Here is a 22,259-nt window from a genome sequence, read left to right on the forward strand (position 1 = left end):
AAATGCCAGTCTTTTCTTTTTCACAGCCCTGCAAAAAAAAAATTCCCCTTCTAGTATTTATCGAAATTCCTTTTGAAAGTTATTACTCAATCTGCTTCCTTTCAGGCAGTGCATTCCAGTTCACAACAACTCGCTGCGTAATGAAAAAAAATATGTTTCCTCATGTGGCCTCTGGGTTCTTTTGGCAAATCACCACGACAAAATATAGAAGGGAGGGAGGGTTTGTGTGTGTCTCCTTTAAACCAGAGCCGCCACAACAGAGTTGGGGGGGGGCAGCCCGGACTCAGATAAAAGTGACACCGTTCCAGTCAGAAACTATTTTTTTAAGTGTGAGAGGAAAGGGGGGCGGGGAAATAAAAGTGAAGAAGAATAAACATTTTTAAATAAAATATATTTAAAAAAAGACGGGCCTTTCGGAGCGGTGAGGTTGATCGGGCCTGTTTGGTGGCTGGCGGTTGGAGTTACGTCACCCTGACAGGCCGCTTCCGTAGGCCCCGAGCCCAGAGAGCGAGCGAGCGAGAGTGAGTGCGGGAAGGTGGCGCTCGCACTCGGCTCACCGTCTCCAGCCTCTCTCCTCCCCCACCACCAGCAGCCCAGCCTGCCGAGAGTTCAACTTTTATATCTCTCTCTTTCCGCCCCCCCCCCTTCTTGAGTTGTTCTTTTTCTTTAAAACGCAGCGACGATGGGCGTCCCCAAGTTTTACCGCTGGATCAGCGAGCGCTACCCGTGCCTGAGCCAAGTGGTGAAGGAGCATCAGGTAAAAAAAAGATGGGCCCTCCTGCCGTGTCCTCACACCGGGCCTCCCCTGGAAGCCGCTTCCCGCTCGCGTCAACTGCCATCGCCAGGCCCCTCTGCAGCCTTCCTTATCCTCAAAACCTTTGCCTCGAATTAGTGTCGTGTCAGCACTTTTATTATTATTATTATTTTATTATTATTATTATTTAAAATAAGGGAATGGGAGCCGAGTGTGTTTGATTGGGGGCTTTTGATAGTCGCTTCATCTTGAGCTGGTCACCCTACGTGTAAAATTCTCCAAAGTAAATAGCAATTAAAAATCAAGAGAAGTGTTGTTAATTAATGTTGCTGAAGTGGCTTGTTTTAGGACAGCCAACAATGTCAGTGATACTACCTTCCAAACTGTCAGAATTTAAATATACACTCTCTCAATTGAGTGTTACTTTCATAATTTAATATTTCTTTCTCCTGTTTCCTCTGATTTTTTTTTCTTCCGAGGTGCTGCTGGGGACTGTTCTTTCATTATTGTTCCAACATTAGGTTTTAAGAATTATAATACAATACTGAAAATGATCAGTCTTGTCTCCCTGTAATGATACGTACTTTGTCTCTGTCGTTTTAGTGTGTGTATGTAGCTTAGTTGTTTCTTGATTCGCCCTGAATTGGATTGACTTGTTATCAAATGATCTGAACTGCACGATACTGTTTAATAATGTTTGAAATATATATACGTAGTCGTCTCGATCTATGCATAAAACCCAAATGTCTTGGCTGCCTCAGTTAAAGGTAGTTATGTACTGACCCTAACACATTAGTTATGTGACTTGTACATGTTTCCAATAACAAAAAAGCAACTTTTTAATAACCCAAGAAAATGAACTAATGCTTTGTGATCTCATTTTGTCATTGTGATCTCGTGCTAGTGAATGTTTTTCTTGATTTCATTGCTACTGGTGTTTATAGTGAATAAGACATGTCATAGCATCTGACTGATTTGTTCATTTTGCTTGTGGTTATTCACCCAGAGGTACTTTAGGCCTGGTTCATGATGTAAATTATATCTGATTTGTTGGGAATAGTAGTTAACGGGCCAAACAGCCTTTTCTCGTTCAATGGCCAGGAATTTGCGATTGGGATGATGGAGAACTGGCAGCTTTTGAAACTGACCACAATTTCGGGATTTGGCACACGCGCACGCGGAAATCCCGAAGTTGCAGTCAGTTATTGACCGCTCTGAAACCGGCTGCGCTGTTTGGAAGTCTGTGTAATCAGCCAAATCATAGAAACATAGAAGATAGGAGCAGGCCATTCAGACCCTTGAGCCTGCTCCGCCATTCAATGAGATCATGGCTGATCATCCAAATTCAGTACCCTGTCCCTGCCTTCTCCCCATATCCCTTGACCCCTTTAGCCTTAAGAAATATATCTAACTCCTTCTTGAATATATTTAATGAATTGGTCTCCACTGCCTTCTGTGGTAGAGAATTCCACAGGTTCACCACTCTCTGGGTGAAGTAATTCCTCCTCATCTCTGTCCTAAATGGCTTACTCCTTACCCTTAGACTGTGACCCCTGGTTCTGGACTCCCCGGCCATCGGGAACATCCTGCATCTAGTCTGTCTAGTCCTGTTAGAATTTTATAAGTTTTAATGAGATCCCCGCTCATTTTTCTAAACTCCAGCGAGTATAAGCCCAATCGACCCAATCTCTCCTCATATGTCATTCCTGCCATCCCAGGTATCAGTCTGGTCAATCTTTGCTGCACTCCCTCCATGGCAAGAACATCCTTCCTCAGATAAGGCGACCAAAACTGCACACAATACTCAAGATGTGGTCTCACCAAGGCCCTGTACAACTGCAGCAAGACATCCTTGTTCCTGTACTCGAACCCTCTCGCTACGAAGGCCAACATACCATTTGCCTTCTTAACCGCCTGCTGCACCTGCATGCTTACCTTCAGCGACTGGTGCACAAGGACACCCAGGTCTCGTTGCACTTCCCCTTCTCCCAATCTATTGCCGTTCAGATAATAATCTGCCTTCCTGTTTTTGCCACCAAAGTGGATAACCTCGCATTTATCCACATTATACTGCATCTGCCATGCTTCTGCCCAATCACCCAACCTGCCCAAATCATACTGGAGTTTCTCGGCATCCTCCTCACAGCACACACGCCCACCCATCATTGAAACTGATGAAAACTTCAGCTGTTCCGCAGTAAGTACGCTGTTAAATAACCTGCTAAAAGTTAGATCCAAAGGGATTTGGTGTAACTGGGGCTTTGACAGCGTTACTACTGCTAAACAAAGGTTAAGGGCCTGGAAAGCTAATTTTATTTTGTTGCAATGTGAAATTTTTCCATTTTAATAAAAATTAAATTTAAGAAATCTTTCAAAACATTTTTTTAAATTTGTTCATCTTTATTTCAGGTTTGCCTTTTCCCCATGTGAGAGTCCCAATCTTTCTTGTGCTCTCGCTAACTATTTAAAAAAATTAGAATTTTAAGAGCTCACTGTTTGCTGTCTGTGAGAATTATGCCTTTTGATTGGCTGCTTAGACAACCTGTTGACATCACAGCAGTTCGCAGAAGGGGATCCCCACTATACTTCATTAATTTGAATTGAAGGTCGGAAAACCCGGCTTTGCTTCGCTGCTGACAGCAAATTCCGGACATGATCTTTTTTTCCTCCTAATTTATTTATGAAGTAGAGAGATGTTGGCATTGGGGAAAGGAACACTTTCCCATTTCAGGAGCTCTGTATCTGTTACTCCCAGGTTAAGTTTAGTAGAGCCAGCATTTACTATTTTATGTTCAAAATTTTTATTATCAAAACTGCCTTTAGGAACAAAAAATACTTTTATATAATCTCTACACTTTCTGTAAGTTTAATTAAAACACCAGTGGTGTATGAGGTGCAATTTTAACCACCACTTTTTCATAATGTCAAATCTGATGCAAAACTGAAATCCTCAGGGATACAAGCTCCACTTAGTATATATTAACACAGTCCAATGATCCACAGAGAATGTACCTGTAACTTAATGCACCTGTAACTTTTTCCAATCAGTCGCGCTGGGGAGTTTATAATTCCGAAAGTACGTTTACCCGTAAATTTTTAGTATCACAGCAAAGCAGACTTTGCTGTAATGTGTGGAAGCAGGGAGTCGGTGATCCGTCTGCCCTTGTCATGAGAATGGCAAAAGAACCCCGAGCAGTTGAGGATCTGAAACCTGAACTGTCGTATCCAAAACCCAACATAAACAAGTCTTCAGCAGTTCAGGTCTCGCTCATTCATTCATTCTGCCATGGGGTACCTTTCAAAAGTCATGAGTTAATCTTTGTAATATGCCTCTCCTACCACATAAAAAAAATTCTCTGACCCTTTCAGTATTAAATGTTAAGCTTTCCTTATGAATGAACCTGGTTCTCTGCATAATGATGTTATACTGCTGAAGTTAATGTAGGGGGTTTTGGTTTGGGGTTTTTGCCTGGTCAGTCAGTCGTGTGCCTGAGCTGCCCCAGCCCCGTGCGGTTCGAATCGCTTCCCCCTTTTTAGTTCTGAGCACCGGACTTATTTACGAGTAGCGATATAGACAAACGAGACCAGTGGTTCGGTGCAAAGAAAGCCAATGTTTATTAAAATAGAGAAATAATTACTATACAGAGAAAATCACTATGGATGCAGCACAATTACACTTAACGGGGGAGGAGAAACGGACACATCGAGAGAAAATGACTAAAATGACACTTTAGCAATTCCCCTTAACTCCCACCCTTTACACCTATCTAGGTTGTCTTGTGATGGGCCAGAAAATTGATGCTCACCAGTCTAAGATGTTGAAACGCCTGCTCCATGCCCTGTTGCCTGTCGATGTTTTTAGGTTTTCACTGCCCCAGCGCAGAGATACCCCAGTAATTTAAACGTAATTGCGGGTGTCCTACTTCTATGGACGGGCTCTTCGTCGACGATCCTCTCGCTGGGTTGATAATACAGCAGGGCACTGGGCGAGGCGAGAGAGAGATGGCTTCCTGAGGGACTAGTTATACCCTTCCCGGTAGCCCTTACCTCCCGCCAGATCAGCTAATTTCTTTGTCTGACCTGGACGTGTTGACGCTCATACAAAGGAAATCGATCTGGGCCCATCGACCTGGATGGCCGGTTAATCGGTTTTAAACGCCTCATCAGTGTTCCCCTTTGTCCCACTGGTCTCGTGATGGGGCCATTCCAGTTTGAATGCCCCGTTGATTGTTTGTAAACAGTGTCGATGTTCTCTAATGAAGGTCTGAAATGCAGCTAAGCTTGTCCCATTACATATTGAATAGGCCTTGCTTGCTCTTGCTTGCTTGTGCAAACAACCTTGATGGGTTTTAATCAGAGGCCCGAATGCCACTGGATTTGCTTCTCATGCATAAATGCAGAAGGTCTGTCTGCATTCTAATTTCTGGAAAGTTCCTTCTTTGTCCAAACTGAAACTTGCAGGCCTTGGCCATGAGGTTGACCGCAGCCATCTTGTTGAGCCCTGGAGCCCTGGATTTTAAACTCGGTCCAACCAGGGTTTTTTCAATAAGCCAAAAGTAAATCTTCGGGGGAGACATGAAATTTGTGAATCCTTTCATTAATGACCTCCCAACAAAACCTGGTTTCCCAATGAGGAAATGAAATGGTTCCGGAGGAGCCACTGTGAATTGGTTGTCCAGAACTGCAGCGAACTTGAGTAGTTTTGGTTGCAGTATGTTTTGTGGAGCATAATTGTATCCTTAATGCTACTTTGGCTATATACTGTATGGCATTGCTCCCCTATCATGTATTCCCTTGATTTGAGGGAAAGCTTCCCAATTCAAGTACTCATTTGTCAGCATTGGCTGCTCCCAGGTCAGCTTTTGCACAGCCAGCATTTAATACTTTATTTTGTATATTAATTGAAGCACTGTGCATTAGACCGCACTTTGGAGTACAGTGCACAGTTCTGGACTGTACGAAACAAATTGGATCACAGAAAGGACGGAGAAGACAGCTGAGTCAGAATGATAAACAAATGATAAACTTCTCCTTGGAGCAGAGAAGGCTACGAAGAGATTTGGTAGAGGTGTTCAAAATCATGAAGGGATTAGTTAAATAAAGAGAAACTGTTTCCAATGGCTGAAGGGTTGATAATGAGAGGGCAAAATTTAAGGTGATTGGCAAAAGAACCAGAGGCGGCATGAGGAAAAACTTTTTTACGCAGTGAGTGGTTAGGATTTGGAATGTACTGCTTAATAGGATGGTGGATACAGATTCAATAGTAGCCTTCAAAAGGGAATTGGATAAATACTTGAAGGAGAAAAAATTGCAGGGGTATGGGGAAAGAGTGGGCGAGTGGGACTAACTGGATTGCCCTTCAAAAGAGCCAGCGTGGATTCGATGGGCGGAATGGCCCCCTCCTGTGCTGTACTATTCTATTCTAACAACATAAGAAATAGGAGCAGGAGTAGGCCATTCGGCCCCTCAAGCCTGCTCTGCCATTCAATAAGATTATGGCGGATCTTCTACCTCAACTCCACTTTCCTGCACTATCCCCATATCCCTTGATTCCTTTAATATCCAAAAATCTATCGATCTCTGTCTTGAATATACTCAACGACTGAGCCTCCACAGCCCCCTGGGGTAGAGAATTCCAAAGATTCACCACCCTTTGAGTGAAGAAATTTCTCCTAATTTCAGTCATAAATGGCCGACACCTTATTCTGAGATTGTGACCCCTGGTTCTAGATTCCCGAGCCAGGGTAAACATCCTCCCTGACCCTGTCGAGCCCTGTAAGAATTTTGTATGTTTCAATGAGACCACCTTTCATTCTTCCAAACTCCAGAGAATATAAGCCTAGTCTACTCAATCTCTCCTCATAGGACAATCCCCCCTATCCCAGGAATCAGTCTGGTGAACCTATGTTAAAATTGACAGATAAAGCAAGAAAGCTTCTGATAATTTAAAATATTTTTACAAAATGTTTTTAAGTTTGATTCAATTGTATACAATTCATGTTAAATCTGATGCAAGACAGTGAAATCTTAGCTGAGAGATTAACTATGTCGTCAATTGTTGCTTGTTTCAGAATGAAAGAACAACAACAAATTCCATTTATCTAGCGTCTTTAATGTAGTAAAACATCCCGAGACATTTCATAGGAACGCAATCAGCCAAAAAATTTGACACAGAGCCAAAGAAGGAGATATTGGGACAGATTGGTCACTGATGTTGGTTATAAGCATCTTTCTAAAGGAGGGTAGGGAGGCAGAGAGGTTTAGGGAGGTAATTCCAGAGCTTACGGCCTAGATAATTGAAGACAAGGCCACCAATTGTGGGGCAAGGAAGTTGGGGACGCACAAGAGGCCAGAATTGGAGGAACACCGAGTTCTCGGAGGGTTGTACGGCTGGAGGAGGTTACAGATACAGGAAACTTTGTTATATCCGGCACCGACGGGACCGAGCTGTTGCCGATCTATCAAAACTGCCGGACATACAAAGTTAATGTTGAAGCATACGGAGGTTTTCATCTCCGTATCTGACAACAAACACTCTTGCTTAGCAACAGCTTCAAACAGTCGGCCCGTACCTTGGAAGTGTCTCTGTAGCTTAGCAACAGCTTCAGAGAGACTTTCCAAAGCCTGACTGTTGGGGGGAAAAAAAGCCACGAGAAGAAAAACAACCTAACAGAATGGCTCCTGATTTCTGCCGGTAGATCGAGGTTTCCGGACATACAACCTCCGGATAAACCAAAGTCTCCTGTATAAAGCGGGGCGAGGCCATGGAGGAATTTGAACATGAGGATAAGAATATCAAAGTTGAGGCGTTGATGGACCGGGAGCCAATGTAGGTCAGTAAGCACAGGGGTAATGGGTGAACAGGACTTGGTGCGAGTTAGGATACAGCCAGCAGAATTTTGGATGAGCCCGGAATTTGTGGTGGGTAATAACAGCGAACGACCAGCATGTAATCAGGGAAATCAGTGAAACTGATGATAAACTTCGGCTCTTCCGCAGTAATAACACTGTTAAATACCCCATTGAAAGTTAGACTCTTTTGGATTAGGTGTAACTGGGGTTTTAACAACATATTGACTGCTAAGCAAAGGTTATGGTCCTGAAAAACTAATTTAAATTTTCTGGAATGTCAAATTGATCAATTTTAATAAAAATGAAAATTTTTAAGAAACTTGAAATGTTTTTTATAGAAGTTTGTTCATCTTTATTTCAAGTTTACCTTTTCCCCATGTGAGAGCCCCAATCTTTGTTTTGCTCTCTAACATTAAAAAAAAGTTAGAATCAAAGGAACTTGCTCACTTCCTGGTTCTTGGTCTGTGGGAATTCTGCATTGTGATTGGCTGCTTAGACAGCTTGTTGACGTTGCAGCAGCTTGCACTTTGGGATTCCCGCTATACCACGCTGATTTCAACTGCTCGTTGGAAAAGCCAAACTTCTCGCCACAAAGATCGCGAGAGCTTTGTGGGAAGCTTACTTCAGGGTCAACGGCAAACCCCTTTGCTTCGCCGCTGACCGCAAATTACGGGCCAATGGTGTTGGTCTTCCCAATGTTTAATTGGAGGAAATTTCTGCTCCATCCAGTACTGGATTTCGAACAGTCTGACAACACCGAGGTAGTGGAGAATTAACATTGTTTGCGTAGATCTAGGATATCTAAGCTTTTCTCTTTTTAGGCCACGTAGGTGCCTACCATGGAACCCTTGTAGGGCCACAAATAAAGTTTAAATGAATAGCTCCATTTTTTTGCATATGTCTCAAGTTTCTGATACTAACTAATCTTGGTGTTTTGATAAGGATTTATCTACCAATGAGGCAATAGTGCTGAAAGCAGCCCTTTCCAAACCTCCAGACAAAATTCAAACAGAAGAACCCAGCAAATAAGATACATGTGCAAATTACATTGGATTACCTGGGCTTCATTGGCTGAATTGCAATGACTGACATTGCAGGTCAGACTTGGACTTAAGATGCTTTGTTTAGAGGATGTAGGAGGTGTTACACTGCGCCTAATAAAATATGTCCTGTCCTGCTACGTTCCATTGAAAAGTTCTTCTGTAATTTCTTCTTGGTGATAATGCTGTTGGCATAACAGGACTTTTGAATGTAATGTGATGGTGACAATTAGTGATGCTGCAGCTCCATGCTCAGGTCATCAGGTGGTGCTGCAGCACCTTCAGTTTCTCAAGTTCCAGTGTGTCAGTCACCTTGGTATTCCTGAGTGAGGCAGGTAAGCTTTCAGTTTCTTCACTTTTAATCTACATATAGGCCCGGAATTTGTGGTCAGTGGCGAAGCGAAGGTGCTCACTGCTGGCCCCGAAGTCCACTTCACACAAGGAGCTCTCAATCCCTGTGTCGAGAGCTTCCAGTTTTCTGACCTTCAATTCAATTCAACGGACTGTAGTGGGGATTCCCTTGTGCGAACTGCTGTGACGTCTACAAACTGTCTAAGCAGCAAATCAAAAGGCAAGTTCTCAGGCAGTGAACAAGGAAGCGAGTAAGCTCTTAAAACTAACTTTTTAAAATAGTTAGAGAGAGCAAAAGAAAGATGGGGCTCTCGCATGGGGAAAAGACAAACCTGAAATAAAGATGGACAAACTTAAAAAAAAAAAAAAATGTGAAGACTTTTTTGAAAAGTTTCTTAAAATGTTTAATTTTCTATTAAAATGGACAAATTTCTCACTGCACAAAATTAAAATTAGTTTTCCAGGCCCTTAACGTTTGTTTAGCAATAATAATGCTGTCAAAACCCTAGTTACACACAATCCCTTTGGGTCAAACTTTTAGAGCTGCAGTTTGCATCATCAGTTTCAATGATTTGGTTGATTACACTGATTGCCGGGGGCGCAGGTGGCACAGCACAGCCTGTTTCGGAGCTGTCAATGACCGACCGCAACTACGGGATTTCTGCGTGCAGTCAGTTTCAAAGGCGGAATGACGGCGCACGCTGTCAGTTCGCCGTCATTCCGACTGCAAATTCCAGGTCATAATCTTTTTAAATTGCCCACTTCCAGCTGATCTTGCAGCTCAAAAGTCTTCTCTTTGCCCATGGTCCAAATGGTGCACAGCTGCTTGAAGTGGGTACATCCTGCAGCTCTGAAAGCTGCTCAACCTCCCCCAAGTGAAATAAATTGACTATTGTCTCTGTTGTGGGAGGGAGATGCCGCTTTTAGCCAAGGCCCAAGCTCCCGACGTCACTGATATCTGCAACTATGCTGGCGTTATGTTCACCCTCATTGGCTCATGTGCCTATCAGCTCTTGATGCGGCCTTCTTGTGCACCATCCTCCTGCTAACCAGCAATGCGTTTACCCTTGGCTAGCTGCCGATATCTGCAACTCCACCCCTCTATTCCCCCAACTTCCCGGCTTCACAGCAGCCCAGGCCACAGTGCTGGTTATACCTGCTGGCTCCATGTGCTCTGATCCTGCTCTGCTTTTTAAAAAAGACCTTGGATAACACACTCATATATTGTGCAGGTCTCCCTCTGTCCTCCCTCCGCCCCCCCCCCCCGGTCCTCCCTCCCTACAATAGCTTCTAAATCTTTAATGTAATTTCATCATATTTGTTGAAGATATTGTAGGCCTGTAACACTCAAGTGAGCTTGATCAGGTCATAAGCTGCCAGGGTGAAGCTTAACAGGGTTACATAATTGGCTAAGTTCCAACAAAAGTTGTTTGAGGATGCTCACAAACATTTATTTATGATCTGTACAGATTAGTTTGTAGCTTGTACTATTGCCGCTGTTAATTTTTTTTTACCTCTATTGCTGCTATTATGGGTGCTGTTTTGCTGAGTTTTTTATTTATTGGGAAATTGTCCAGCTTTTTATTCTTCCTCCCCATCTCTCTAAGGCATTGACAGATTCATGGATAGTGATCGCCTTTTTAGTACCTTATTCATGTGGCTGTTCTTCATGTGTGAGCGTAAACAGTGATTGTTGGTAAACTGTTCAGCCATGAATCCTGACGGTTTTCTGCTCCCTGACCCAGAGTGCTGAGGTCAGGTGTGTATCTCCTATTCCCATTCTGCCCAAGATCAGCTAACTCAGCACAGTCCGAGAATTTCAACCGAGTTCTTTCTGGTTTGTATGGCTGAGCTAGCTGTATGTTGTCCTCACACAATGATCCGTTGGGAAGCTGGCTGTGTGGTTTTGCTCAATGGCAGCATGTATACTGACTGACAGGAAGAGAGTACTTTATCTCTCTCTACAGAGAGTACCTGATCATGGTTACCGGTCATAATCTGCTTGCTCTTTCGATGATACTTGTAAGCCAGTTGAGTTTTGATCTTGTGATTTTCATTTTTTGTCCTTTTTCTAAATGATTATATCTTGTCTATAATAAAAAATCTTCTGTCTACATGCATGTCCTGTCAGATGCTTCTATTATAACTTCCTATATCCACAGTTACAGTGGATGGACACTGCCTATGTTAACTTGCCATACGTAATGATGTCCTCCTGCCAGTGGAGTGCCACCGCTGGTGGGAGGGTTTAATTACAATCTGTCATTTACTGTATTTAGTTACCAGTGTAAATGTGGATATAAGAATTTATATAATGGAAGAAGTTGACAGGAGGTGTGTGCAGATGTAAGGCTTTTAATATTTTGTATATAGACAGATGTGTTAGTCTGCACAAAACTTCTAGGCAGACCAAATGCATGAAATACCAATCCAGCAGAAATTCACTGTCTTTAAAAAGCAAGCATGTCTGACACTGAACCTGTATTCCGCATGTTCAGGGTATTTACACCTCTCTGTGGCAACAGGATTGCCATAGAATTACCATTTATGAAAATTAGATAATTAATAATGTGGCGCCACGTTAAATTTAATCCTAAACCAAATTGCTTGATGATTGGGGAAAAACTGTCCGTCCTTCGACGCTTGGGTATCTGATTGATTTGTCTGTTGACCCTCACTGTGAAGCCTTGGCTTGTGTTGACCTGGTATTTATACACAAACACTACGAACAGCGGTTGCTGGGTCTTGCATGTTGCGGCTAATTCAAAAATCCCACTGCTGTCGAGCTAAAATAGGCAACCTGAATGTTGGCCAGTTAACTGCCTGGATCTTTCTGGCCTATGCAGCTTAGATTCACACCATGTAGTGTATTGAGCGAATGGTTGTCATTTTATGTCCTGTTCATTAAACGTTTCCTGTTGAATGCGTAAGAGTTTTACCAAAGCCTTGTCACAAATGACAAACTTTAGATTTTGATCAGTTATATTTTTATTAAAAGTCAGCTGTTAGTGGAATATTGTGCCGCCAGTTTGAGATAGGAAACTTTTTAAAATTACAGTCATTAATCCTGCCTTATTCACTCATTACATGCTTTTCTGCACTCAATTTTGCAGATTCCGGAATTTGACAATCTCTATCTGGATATGAATGGAATTATCCATCAATGTTCTCACCCAAATGATGAAGATGTGCACTTTCGAATCTCGGAGGAAAAAATAATTGCTGATATTTTCCACTATGTGGAAGTTCTATTTCGCATCATTAAGCCAAAAAAGACCTTCTTCATGGCAGTTGATGGTGTGGCTCCAAGAGCAAAAATGAATCAACAACGTGGCAGACGTTTTAGGTAAGAAAATTGTTCGGTAGGGAGTTTAAAAATGGTCAAGGCACTTGCGAGCGGCTCAGCAAGTTCATCCAGTAAGTAAGTACCTGAGTCACATCGCCCAGGAATGTCCAGTTAGTTGGTTTGGCATTAATGGGCACTGTAATTAACCCTGGGCTGGGGAATGGAAACTTGTCTGGAGTTTTTCCTTCTAGTTAATCTCCAGCAAGCACTGCTAGAAACTACATCTGTGAACACTGAGGACAGGATTGGGCTCAGCTGTGATGCCTCCTGTGGTCAAATAGAATGCCAACATCCAATGTATAGGGTCCCGTATGAATAGTGGCCACTTGTATTCGGTACTAGAGGATGACTGGCACTGTGGAACTGTACCCCAGCAAGAAGCTAATTAATGCCTTCAGGAGAGAAGAAACCTCAGGAAAGATATATTGGCCTTGAAAGGGCTACAGCTCAAATTCAGCAGAATTACACCAGGGCTTAAAGGGTTATATTGTGATGGCAGGTTGCATAAACTTTGCTTTTATTCCCTTGCGTTTAAAAGGTCTTGAGGGGTGACCTGATTAAGGTATTCAGTAGGGTAGATACAGAGAAATTATTTCTTCTGGTGGGGGGGGGGGGGGGGGGAATCCAGGCCAAGGGGGCACCATCTTAAATTTAGAGCGAGGATCTTTAGGGTCAAATCAGGTACTTTTTTACACAAAGGGTAGAAGAAATCTGGAATTCACTCCCCCAAAAGGCTGTGGATGCTGGGTCAATTGAAATGTCAGACTTTCAGATTGATAGATTTGTGTTCGGGTATCAAGGGATATGGAACAAAGGTGGGTAAATGGAGTTGAGGTGTAGATCAGCCATGATCTAATTAGATGGCGGAACAGGCTTGACCACTGAATGACCTACATCTGTTTCTATGTAAAATGAACTTGAAAGGCATTTTCAGGGAGCATTGACACCCTGAATCATTGATTGGTTGAATATTGATTTGTATGTTTCTGTATGATCATCCTGGAAAGCAAAGCTCACCCCGTGCTCCTTTACTCCACTACCAACCTTCTCCTTAAACCCCTCAACATTGTCCTCTCCACCCTCCCCTCCAACAAGTACAAGGAGCTCAAGGACTTTTGTCCCTAAATTGAGACCTTCTGTCCAGCTGCCTCTGCCGCACCCCCATTTCCCTTGCACACCGAGCAAAGCTTCCTCCAAGCTGCCCCTCTGCCATGGTCCTAAACCTGTATCTTTTTCTAAGTTCTCTTCAATCTTCCCCTCCCATGCCATCTTAGCTTATCTTGTCCATGAGACGCACCTCTGCTCACTTGATCCCATTCCCTCTAAAGGTTCTAAATTGGGGGAAGGCCAATTTTAATATGATAAGGCAGGACCTGGCCAAAGTGGACTGGCATCAGCTACTTGTAGGAAAATCCACATCCGAGCAGTGGGAGTCTTTCAGAAAGGAAATAGAGAGTACACAACGCCAACATATTCCCGTAAAGGTCAAAGGTGGGACCAACAAACCCAGGGAACCCTGGATGTCAAGGGATATACAAGAATGGAGTAGGGAAAAAAAGGGCGGCTTTTGGCAGATACAAAGGACTAAAAACAGTGGAAGCCCTAGAAGAGTATAGAAAGTGCAGGGGGGTACTAAAAAAAAAAATATTAGGAGAGCGAAGAGGGGGCATGAAAAACACTGGTGGACAAAATAAAGGCAAATCCCAAGGTGTTTTATAAGTATATTAAGGGCAAGAGTAGGGCCCATTAGGGACCGAAGTGGCAATCTGTGTGTAGAGCCGGAAGATGTAGGTGAGGTTTTAAATGAATATTTTGCATCTGTGTTCACTATGGAGAAGGACGGTATAGGCATAGAAATCAGGCAGGGGAATTGAGATATACTTGAACAAATTAGTATTGAGAGGGAGGAGGTACTAGCGGTTTTAGCGGGCTTAAAAATGGATAAATCCCCAGGCCCAGACGAGATGTATCCCAGGCTGCTGTGTGAGGCAAGGGAGGAGATTGCAGGGGCTCTGACATACATTTTCAGAACCTCTCTGGCCACAGGGGAGGTGTTGGAGGACAGCTAATGTAGTACCATTATTCAAGAAGGGTAGTAGGGACAAACCAGGGAATTACAGGCCAGTGAACCTAACATCAGTGGTAGGGAAATTATTGGAAAAAATTCTGAGGGACAGCATTAGCCTCCACTTGAAGAGGCAAGGATTAATCAAGGATAGTCAGCATGGCTTTCAGGGGGAGATCATGTCTAACCAATTTGATTGAATTTTTCGAGGGGGTGACTAGGTGTGTGGATGAGGGTAGTGCAGTTGATGTAGTCTACATGGACTTCAGTAAGGCTTTTGACAAAGTCCCACATGGGAGACTGGTCAAGAAGGTAAGAGCCCATGATATCCAGGGCAATTTGGCACATTGGATCCAAAATTGGCTTAGTGGCAGGAGGCAGAGGGTGATGGTCGAAGGTTGTTTTTGTGACTGGAAGCCTATGTCCAGTGGTGTACCGCAGGGATCGGTGCTAGGTCCTTTGCTGTTTGTAGTGTACATTAATGATTTAGATATGAATGTAGGAGGTATGATCAGTAAGTTCGCAGATGACACAAAAATTGGTGGAGTGGTAAATAGCGAGGAGGGAAGCCTCCGGTTACAGGACGATATAGATGGGTTGGTCAGATGGGCAGAACAGTGGCAAATGGAATTTAACCGTGAAAAGTGTGAGGTGATGCATTTTGGGAGGACTAACAAGGCAAGGGAATACACAATGAATGGTAGGATCCTAGGAAGGACAGAGGATCAGAGGTAGATAAGGTGGTTAAGATGGCATATGGGATACTTGCCTTCATTAGCCGAGCCATAGAATATAAGAGCAGGGAGGTTATGATGGAGCTGTACAAAATGCTAGTTAGGCCACAGCTGGAATACTGTGTGCAGTTCTGGTCGCCACACTATAGGAAGGATGTGATTGCATTGGAGAGGGTGCAGAGGAGATTCACCAGGATGTTACCTGGGCTGGAGCGCTTCAGCTATGAAGAGATACTGGACAGGCTGGGGTTGTTTTCCTTAGAGCAGGGAAGGCTGAGGGGGGGACCTGATTGAGGTGTACAAAATTATGAGGGGCATAGATAGGGTAGATAGAAAGGAACTTTTCCCCTTAGTAGAGGGGTCAATAACCACGGGGCATAGTTTCAAGGTAAGGGGCCGGAGGTTTAGAGGGGATTTGAGGAAAAACGTTTTCACCCAGAGGGTGGTTGGAATCTGGAACTCACTGCCTGAAAGGGTGGTAGAGGCAGGAACCCTCGCAACATTGAAGAAGCATTTAGATGAGCACTTGAAACGCCATAGCATACAAGGCTACGGACCAAGTGCTGAAAAATGGGATTAGAATAGAGTGCTTGATGGCTGGCGCTGACACGATGGGCTGAAGGGCCTCTTTCTGTGCTGTATAACTCTATGACTCTATGACTGACTGCTGGCCGCCCAAATTCCCTTCCTCTCCCCATGCTAGCTTACATTGTAAATGGTTCGATCTCCTCGGGTACTGTCCCCCTCCTTTTCAAAACCACCATTATCACAACCCTTCAAAAAACCCTCCCTCTGTCTATGGAAACTATCTCCCCATCTCCAAACTCCCTTTCCTCTTCAAACTCCTTGAACATGTTGTCACCTCCCAAATCTGTGACTATCTATCTTCCCGCAGCTCCATGTTTGAATCTCTCCAATCTGGTTTCTGCCCCATCACAGCACTAGAACGGCCCTAATAAAAGCCACAAATTATATCCTCGGTGACTGTGGTGCATTTTCTCTCCTCATCATTCTCGATTTCTCTCCAGCCTTTGACACAGTTGAAATTGAGATGCGTGTGCATTGCATGCATGACATAATTGCAGCATGCAATGTGTGTGCTGATGTCATGGATGCAATGCATGTCATTGCTAGACTCGATTTTTAGGTTCGAAAGTAATGGCGATTTCAGTTTTTTGAGGCAGTTTTGGGAAAAAAACGATTTTTACCAATATATTCAAAAAATACTGAATTCGTGGTGGAATTAAAAAAAAACCCCACAATTTATGAAGGATTAGTAAAATTTTCAAGTCTGAACTTAGACAGTAAGTGATAGGTTAATTGGCTTTTCAGGGACATTGCAGATGAGTCCAATCCTGATATTCCTTGACTTGCATGCACATACATGCATTGACTTTTTTTTTCCTCTTTTGCAATTTTACTGGTGTAAAATAATGTTCAATTTAATTTCTTTTTCAGTTTCTATGTCAAATCAGTATCGCACAAAAGCTTAGTGTCAGCTTTGGCTCAGTTGGTAGCACTCTCGCCTCTGAGTCAGAAGATTGTGGATTCACGTCCCACTCCAGAGAATTGAACACAAAATCTAGGCTGACACACCAGTGTAGTACTGAGGGAATGCTGCGCTGTCGGAGGTGTCCTCTTTCAGATGAGACGTTAAACCAATAACCTGCTCACCGATGCTCAGTTTGGGTTCTGCCAGGACCACTCGCTCAAGACCTCATTACAGCCTTTGTCCAAACATGGACAAAAGAGCTGAATTCCAGAGGTGAGGTGAGAATGACTGCCTTTGACATCAAGGCAGCATTTGACCGAGTGTGGCATCAAGGAGCCCTAGTAAAATTGAAGTCAATGAAAATTAGGGGGGAAACTATCCACTAGTTGGAGTCATACCTAGCACAAAGGAAGGTGGTTGTGGTTCTCGGCCCCAGGACATCTCTACAGGAGCTCCTCAATGCAGTGTCCTAGGCCCAACCATCTTCAGCTGCTTCATCAATGACCTTCCCTCCATCCTAAGGTCAGAAGTGGGGATGTTCGCTGAAGATTGCTCAGTGTTCAGTTCCAACCATCTTCCTTTGTGCCAGGTATGAATTCAGCTGTTTTGTCCATATTTGGACCAAGGCTGTAATGAGGTCTGGAGCCGAGTGGTTCTGGCGGAACCCAAATTGACAATCGGTGAGCAGGTTGTTGGTGAATAAGTGCCGCTTGATAGCACTGTTGATGACACCGTCCATCACTGTGCTGATGATTGAGAGTAGACTGATGGGGTGGCAATTGGCCGGATTGGATTTGTCCTGCTTTTTGTGGACAGGGCATAACCTGGGCAGTTTTCCACATTATAGGTTAGATGCCAATGTTCTGGAATAGCGTGGCTAGAGGAGCGGCTATTTCTGGAGCACAAGTCTTCAGCCCGACAGCCGGGATGCTGTCGGGGCCCATAGCCTTTGCTATATCCAGTGCGCTCAGCCGTTTCTTCATATCACGTGGAGTGAATCGAATTGGCTGAAGACTGGCATCTGTGATGGTGCGGACCCCAGGAGGAGGCCGAGATGGATCATCCACTTGGCACTTCTGGCTGAAGATGGTTGCAAATGCTTCAGCCTTGTCTTTTGCACTCGCATGCTGGGCTCCACCATCATTGAGGTTGGGGATATTCATGGAGTCTCCTCCTCCCATTAGTTGTTTAATTGTCCACCACCAATCACAACTGGATGTGGCAGGACTGCAGAGCTTTGATCTGACCCGTTGATTGTGGGATCACTTAGCTCTGTCTCTAGCTTGCTGCTTCTGCTGTTTGGCATGCATGTAGTCCTTTGTTGCAGCTTCCGCAGGTTGGCACCTCATTTTAGGTATGCCTGGTGCTGCTCCTGGCATACTCTTCTACACTCCTCATTGAACCAGGGTTGGTCCCCTGGCTTGATGGTAATGGTAGAGTGAGGGATATGCTGGGCCATGAGGTTGCAGATTGTGGTGGAATACAATTCTGCTGATTCCGATACCCCACAGCGCCTCACGGGTGTCCACTTTTCAGCTGCTAGATCTTTTCCATTTAGCACGGTGCTAGTGCCACACAACACGATGGAGGGTGTCCTCTGTGAAAACGGGACTTTGTCTCCACAAGGACTGCGGTGGTCACTGCTACCAACGCCATCATGGACAAATGCATCTGCAACAGGTAGATTGGTGAGGACGAGGTCAGGTAGGTTTTTCCTTCGTATTGGTTCTCTCTGCACCTGCCACAGGCCCAGTCTGGCAGCTTCAGGACTCAGTCAGTAGTGGTGCTACCGAGCCACTCTTGGTGATGGACATTGAAGTCCCCCACCCAGAGTACATTCTGTGCCTTTGCTGCTCTCGGTGCTTCTTCCAAGTGGCGTTCAACATGGAGGAGTACTGATTCATCAGCTGAGGGAGGGCGGTAGGTGGTAATCAGCAGAAAGTTTCCTTGCCCGTGCTTGACCTGAAGCCATGAGAATTCATGGTATCCAGAGTCAATGTTGAGGACTCCCAGGGCCACTCCCTCCCAAATACCACTGTACTGCCACCTCTGGAGGGTCTGTCCTGCCGGCAGCGATAGAGGAGTCTGAGACATTGGCTGAAAGGTATGATTCTGTTAGGCTGTTGCTTGACCAGTCTGTGGGACAGCTCTCCCATTGTGGCACATGTCCCCAGATGTTAGTGGTGAGGAGGACTTTGCAAGGTCGACTGGGCTGGGTGTGCCATTGTCGTGTCCGAAACCAGTGCCGAGGTTGATGCCGGGTGGTCCATCCAGTTTCATTCTTGTTTTTCGTAGCGGTTTGTTCCAACTAAGTGGCTAGGCCCTTTCAAAGGGCACTTAGTAGTCAATCGCGTTGCTGTGGGTCTGCAGACACATGTAGGCCAGACCAGGTAAGGATGGCAGATTTCCTTCCCTAAAGGACATTAGTTTTTACAACAATCCGGTAGTTTCACAGTCACCATTCCTGCTACTAGCTTTTTATTCCAGATTTATTTTAATTACTGAATTTAAATTCACCAGCTGCCGTGGTGGGATTTGATCTTCTGTCTCTGGATCAGTGGTCCAGGCCTCTGGAGTTTGAGTCCAGCAATGTAACCACTATGCAACCATTCCTTTTTACCGTTCCTACATTACAACAGTGATTACACTTCAAAAAGTACTTCATTTGGCTGTAAAGTGCTTTGGGACGTCCGGTGATCATGAAAGGCGCTATATAAATGCAAGTCTTTTTTCTTTTCTTTGTAATTGTCATTCTGAATGACAAAAGCCTATCTGGCTTACAGGTTGATTAGGTTCATGGATAGAAACTGAAGAGACTGTTTTTTTGTATTGCCATTGGTTTTATGCCAAGAGTATGTTCCTCTAAGCAAGAGGGCATTATTTTTCCTACATGACTGCTGAGAACCTTTTGTGAAACCACAGTTCTTTACTTTAGAAGTTGAATGTAATGGCCATATTACCATGGAGATTTTAGTGTAACCGTGCAAAACCTCGCATTCCAGGTTGTTGGGTGTCATAGCAGGACTGAAGCATTTTTTTGTTGCCAGTCAGTTGATTTGTTAGAGATTCCTTACTTTGCAATTCATCTTTTTACTGATCATGGAAGATTTGAAAGAAGTTTGTGAGAGTGTAATAATTAGTTAGTAATGGCCCGTATTTTCTGATCGTAGGCCTCCCGCGGGCGGAGGCCTGTGGTCTGGAAAAATCTGCGCCCTTACCTGAGGGCTCCCAGGACACACGCTTCCGCTCCTGGGCCTCACCAAACTTGAAGTGCGCAGGGCCCACGTTTTCCAGGAGCACATGTAGTTCGCAGCGTCCCTGGGATCATGGGGAGCCAATCACAGAAGGGAATATCCCTTTATACATTTGACAGGAAGACCTGTCAAATATATGAATGGAGATCAATGAAAAAACATAGTAAAACTTTAAATAATTTTTTTAAAAATGACTTGAAATTACAATAAATTAAGTATTAAATAAAAATTTAATTTTTTGAAAAAAATAATTTTGTTTTTTACGGGGCTAAAAATATACCTTTTTAAAAAGTTTTTTTAAATGATAAATCAGTTAAAACTTAAAAAAAAAAAAAAAACTTTTTTCTACTCTTATCCTGGTAAATGCAGGCATAAGAATTTTACGGGTTTTCTGCAGGCGGAGGGTCTCCAAAAAGCGGAACTCCCCACCCGCAGAGGCCCTTCTCCAGGGCAGCCGGAGGATCTGTCAAGACCATTCTTGACAGATCGGAAACGCTGGTTTTCAGCGCATGCGCTGTGCATGCCTCAAACCGGCATTTCCGATGTCCCTACGGATGGGCACACAGCGCGTACACGCCCATAGGCATCGGAATATCTGGACCATTGTGTTGCATAGCTCAAAATTTCTAGGAAGAAATCAGAAAAAACATGATTGTTTCTTTTCGTTGACGAGTACATTGGAAGTGTGACCTGCTAAATGAAAGATGTTTAATATTATTAGCAAATCTCCTGTGGAACTGCTCATTTTATAAGGGAGAAGGAAATTATGCCTTGTTAAGCACAATGTATTTTTCTTGAAGTATAGATGTGAGTATAGCTATAGAGTGTAATTGCCGTTAAGATAAACACTGGGTAAGTTCAAAGGTCAGTTAAGAGGCTGTGGACATTTGGCTCTGCCTTTTCATTTCTACGTGACAGAAATTTGAACATGATGTATCAGATGCACTTGGTTTTTATAAAGTTACAAGTAGATCCCTCAGAGTGTTGCTTATGGTGAATTGGAGGATGTGCTATTTTATGCTACATAATAATGTACAATATATTATCTGTGTCATTGACCTATGGTGATTGAATTCAAAATGCAACTCTGTTTTCTAATAAACTCAAGCAAAGACTTTCTCTGTCTTTTTCCCTCTCTCTGTCTGTCTCTCTTTTTCCCCACTGTCTGTCTCTTCTCTTTCCATCTGTCTATCCATCTCTCCCTTTTCTCTCTGTGTCTCCTTTTTTCCCTCTGCCTCTTACACTTCCCCGCCGGATCTACCTGCAGCTGCCAGCCGGCCAACATTCATGTGGCCCAAAATCGGCGAGCTGCCTCAGGGCACCCATTTGGGCCAGACTGCTGCTAAAAAATTGGCTCAGCAAACCCATGGAATCTCCATCTCCAGTTCATAACACTTCAACGATGTGGTCTAAATGGAAGCAGACCAACCGATTACCAGTGAGCAGATTCTTGGCATAAAAAACATTTTAAAGTCTTTACATTGCCACCCTGTTGAATGTATCTGTCGAATCGTTGGTAAAAATGACCACACCGCTTCCTAGGAACTGACAATAAGTTATTATTGCTAAGAATGTTTTTGCTTTCTTAATAAAAGCACATCAAAGAATTTTAAGGCACTTAATGGGTCACGGTGGGGAATGTGGTGAAAGAATTTTTTTTCAGTAGAGGGGCAGAAGGCATGGAGGCATATTAAGTGGTGAAATGTGGGGTGGAAAGCATGGCGGGAGCGTGAAAGAAGGGGATAGCATGGACTCTTGTGCGGGCGAGAGCTGCAAGAAGCTGCAGAGGGGCACAGGTGCCCATGGGTTCTGGAGCAAGGAGTAAATGAGGCCGTAAGGATGACCCCGAGCTTCCGGTTGCCTGTCATTTTAATTCACCGCCCCATTCCCATTCAGACCTCACCGTACTCGGGCTCTTGCATTGTTCCACGGAAGCTCAGCGTAAACTCGAGGAACAGCACCTCATCTTCCGATTAGGCACTTTACAGCCTTCCGGACTCAATATCGAGTTCAACAATTTCAGATCATAACCTCGGCCCCTATTACATTTTTACTTATATTTTATCCACACCTTTGTTTTGGCCCTTGCCCCCCCCCCCCCCTTTTTTTCTCTCCCTCATGGCCACTGTCTCCCATTCTGCCAGCGCATTTCACACCTAATCTAGAGCCGCCTTTTGTCTCCACTAATCCTATCACCATCTCGTCTCGTTTTGAATACCTCTTAATGTCTCTTCACTTCTCTTTTGTTCTCTCCCAGCCTGGCCTTTTAATCTATTTCATTTCCTGTGCCTTTCCAGTCTTGACAAAGGGTTTGACCCGAAACATTGACTTTTTTTTCTCTCCACGGATGTTGCCTGGCCTGCTTAGTTTT

General features: G+C 44.0%; 1 protein-coding gene across 1 annotated transcript in view; it reads left to right on the forward strand.

Moving 5' to 3' along the window:
- Positions 1 to 309: 309 nt before the first annotated feature.
- xrn1 (5'-3' exoribonuclease 1) overlaps positions 310 to 22,259 on the forward strand; it is a 144,801-nt gene continuing 122,851 nt past the window's right edge. Inside the window, exons 1-2 of the mRNA XM_085989602.1 lie at positions 310 to 757; positions 12,111 to 12,343. Coding sequence (XP_085845728.1) covers positions 683 to 757; positions 12,111 to 12,343 — 308 coding nt within the window. The 5' untranslated portion in view covers positions 310 to 682. The remainder of the gene's footprint in view (positions 758 to 12,110; positions 12,344 to 22,259) is intronic.

This window comes from Somniosus microcephalus, chromosome 6 (assembly GCF_052327205.1).
Source record: "Somniosus microcephalus isolate GS21.2 chromosome 6, FLI_Smic_1.0, whole genome shotgun sequence".
Classification (NCBI taxonomy): domain Eukaryota; kingdom Metazoa; phylum Chordata; class Chondrichthyes; order Squaliformes; family Somniosidae; genus Somniosus; species Somniosus microcephalus.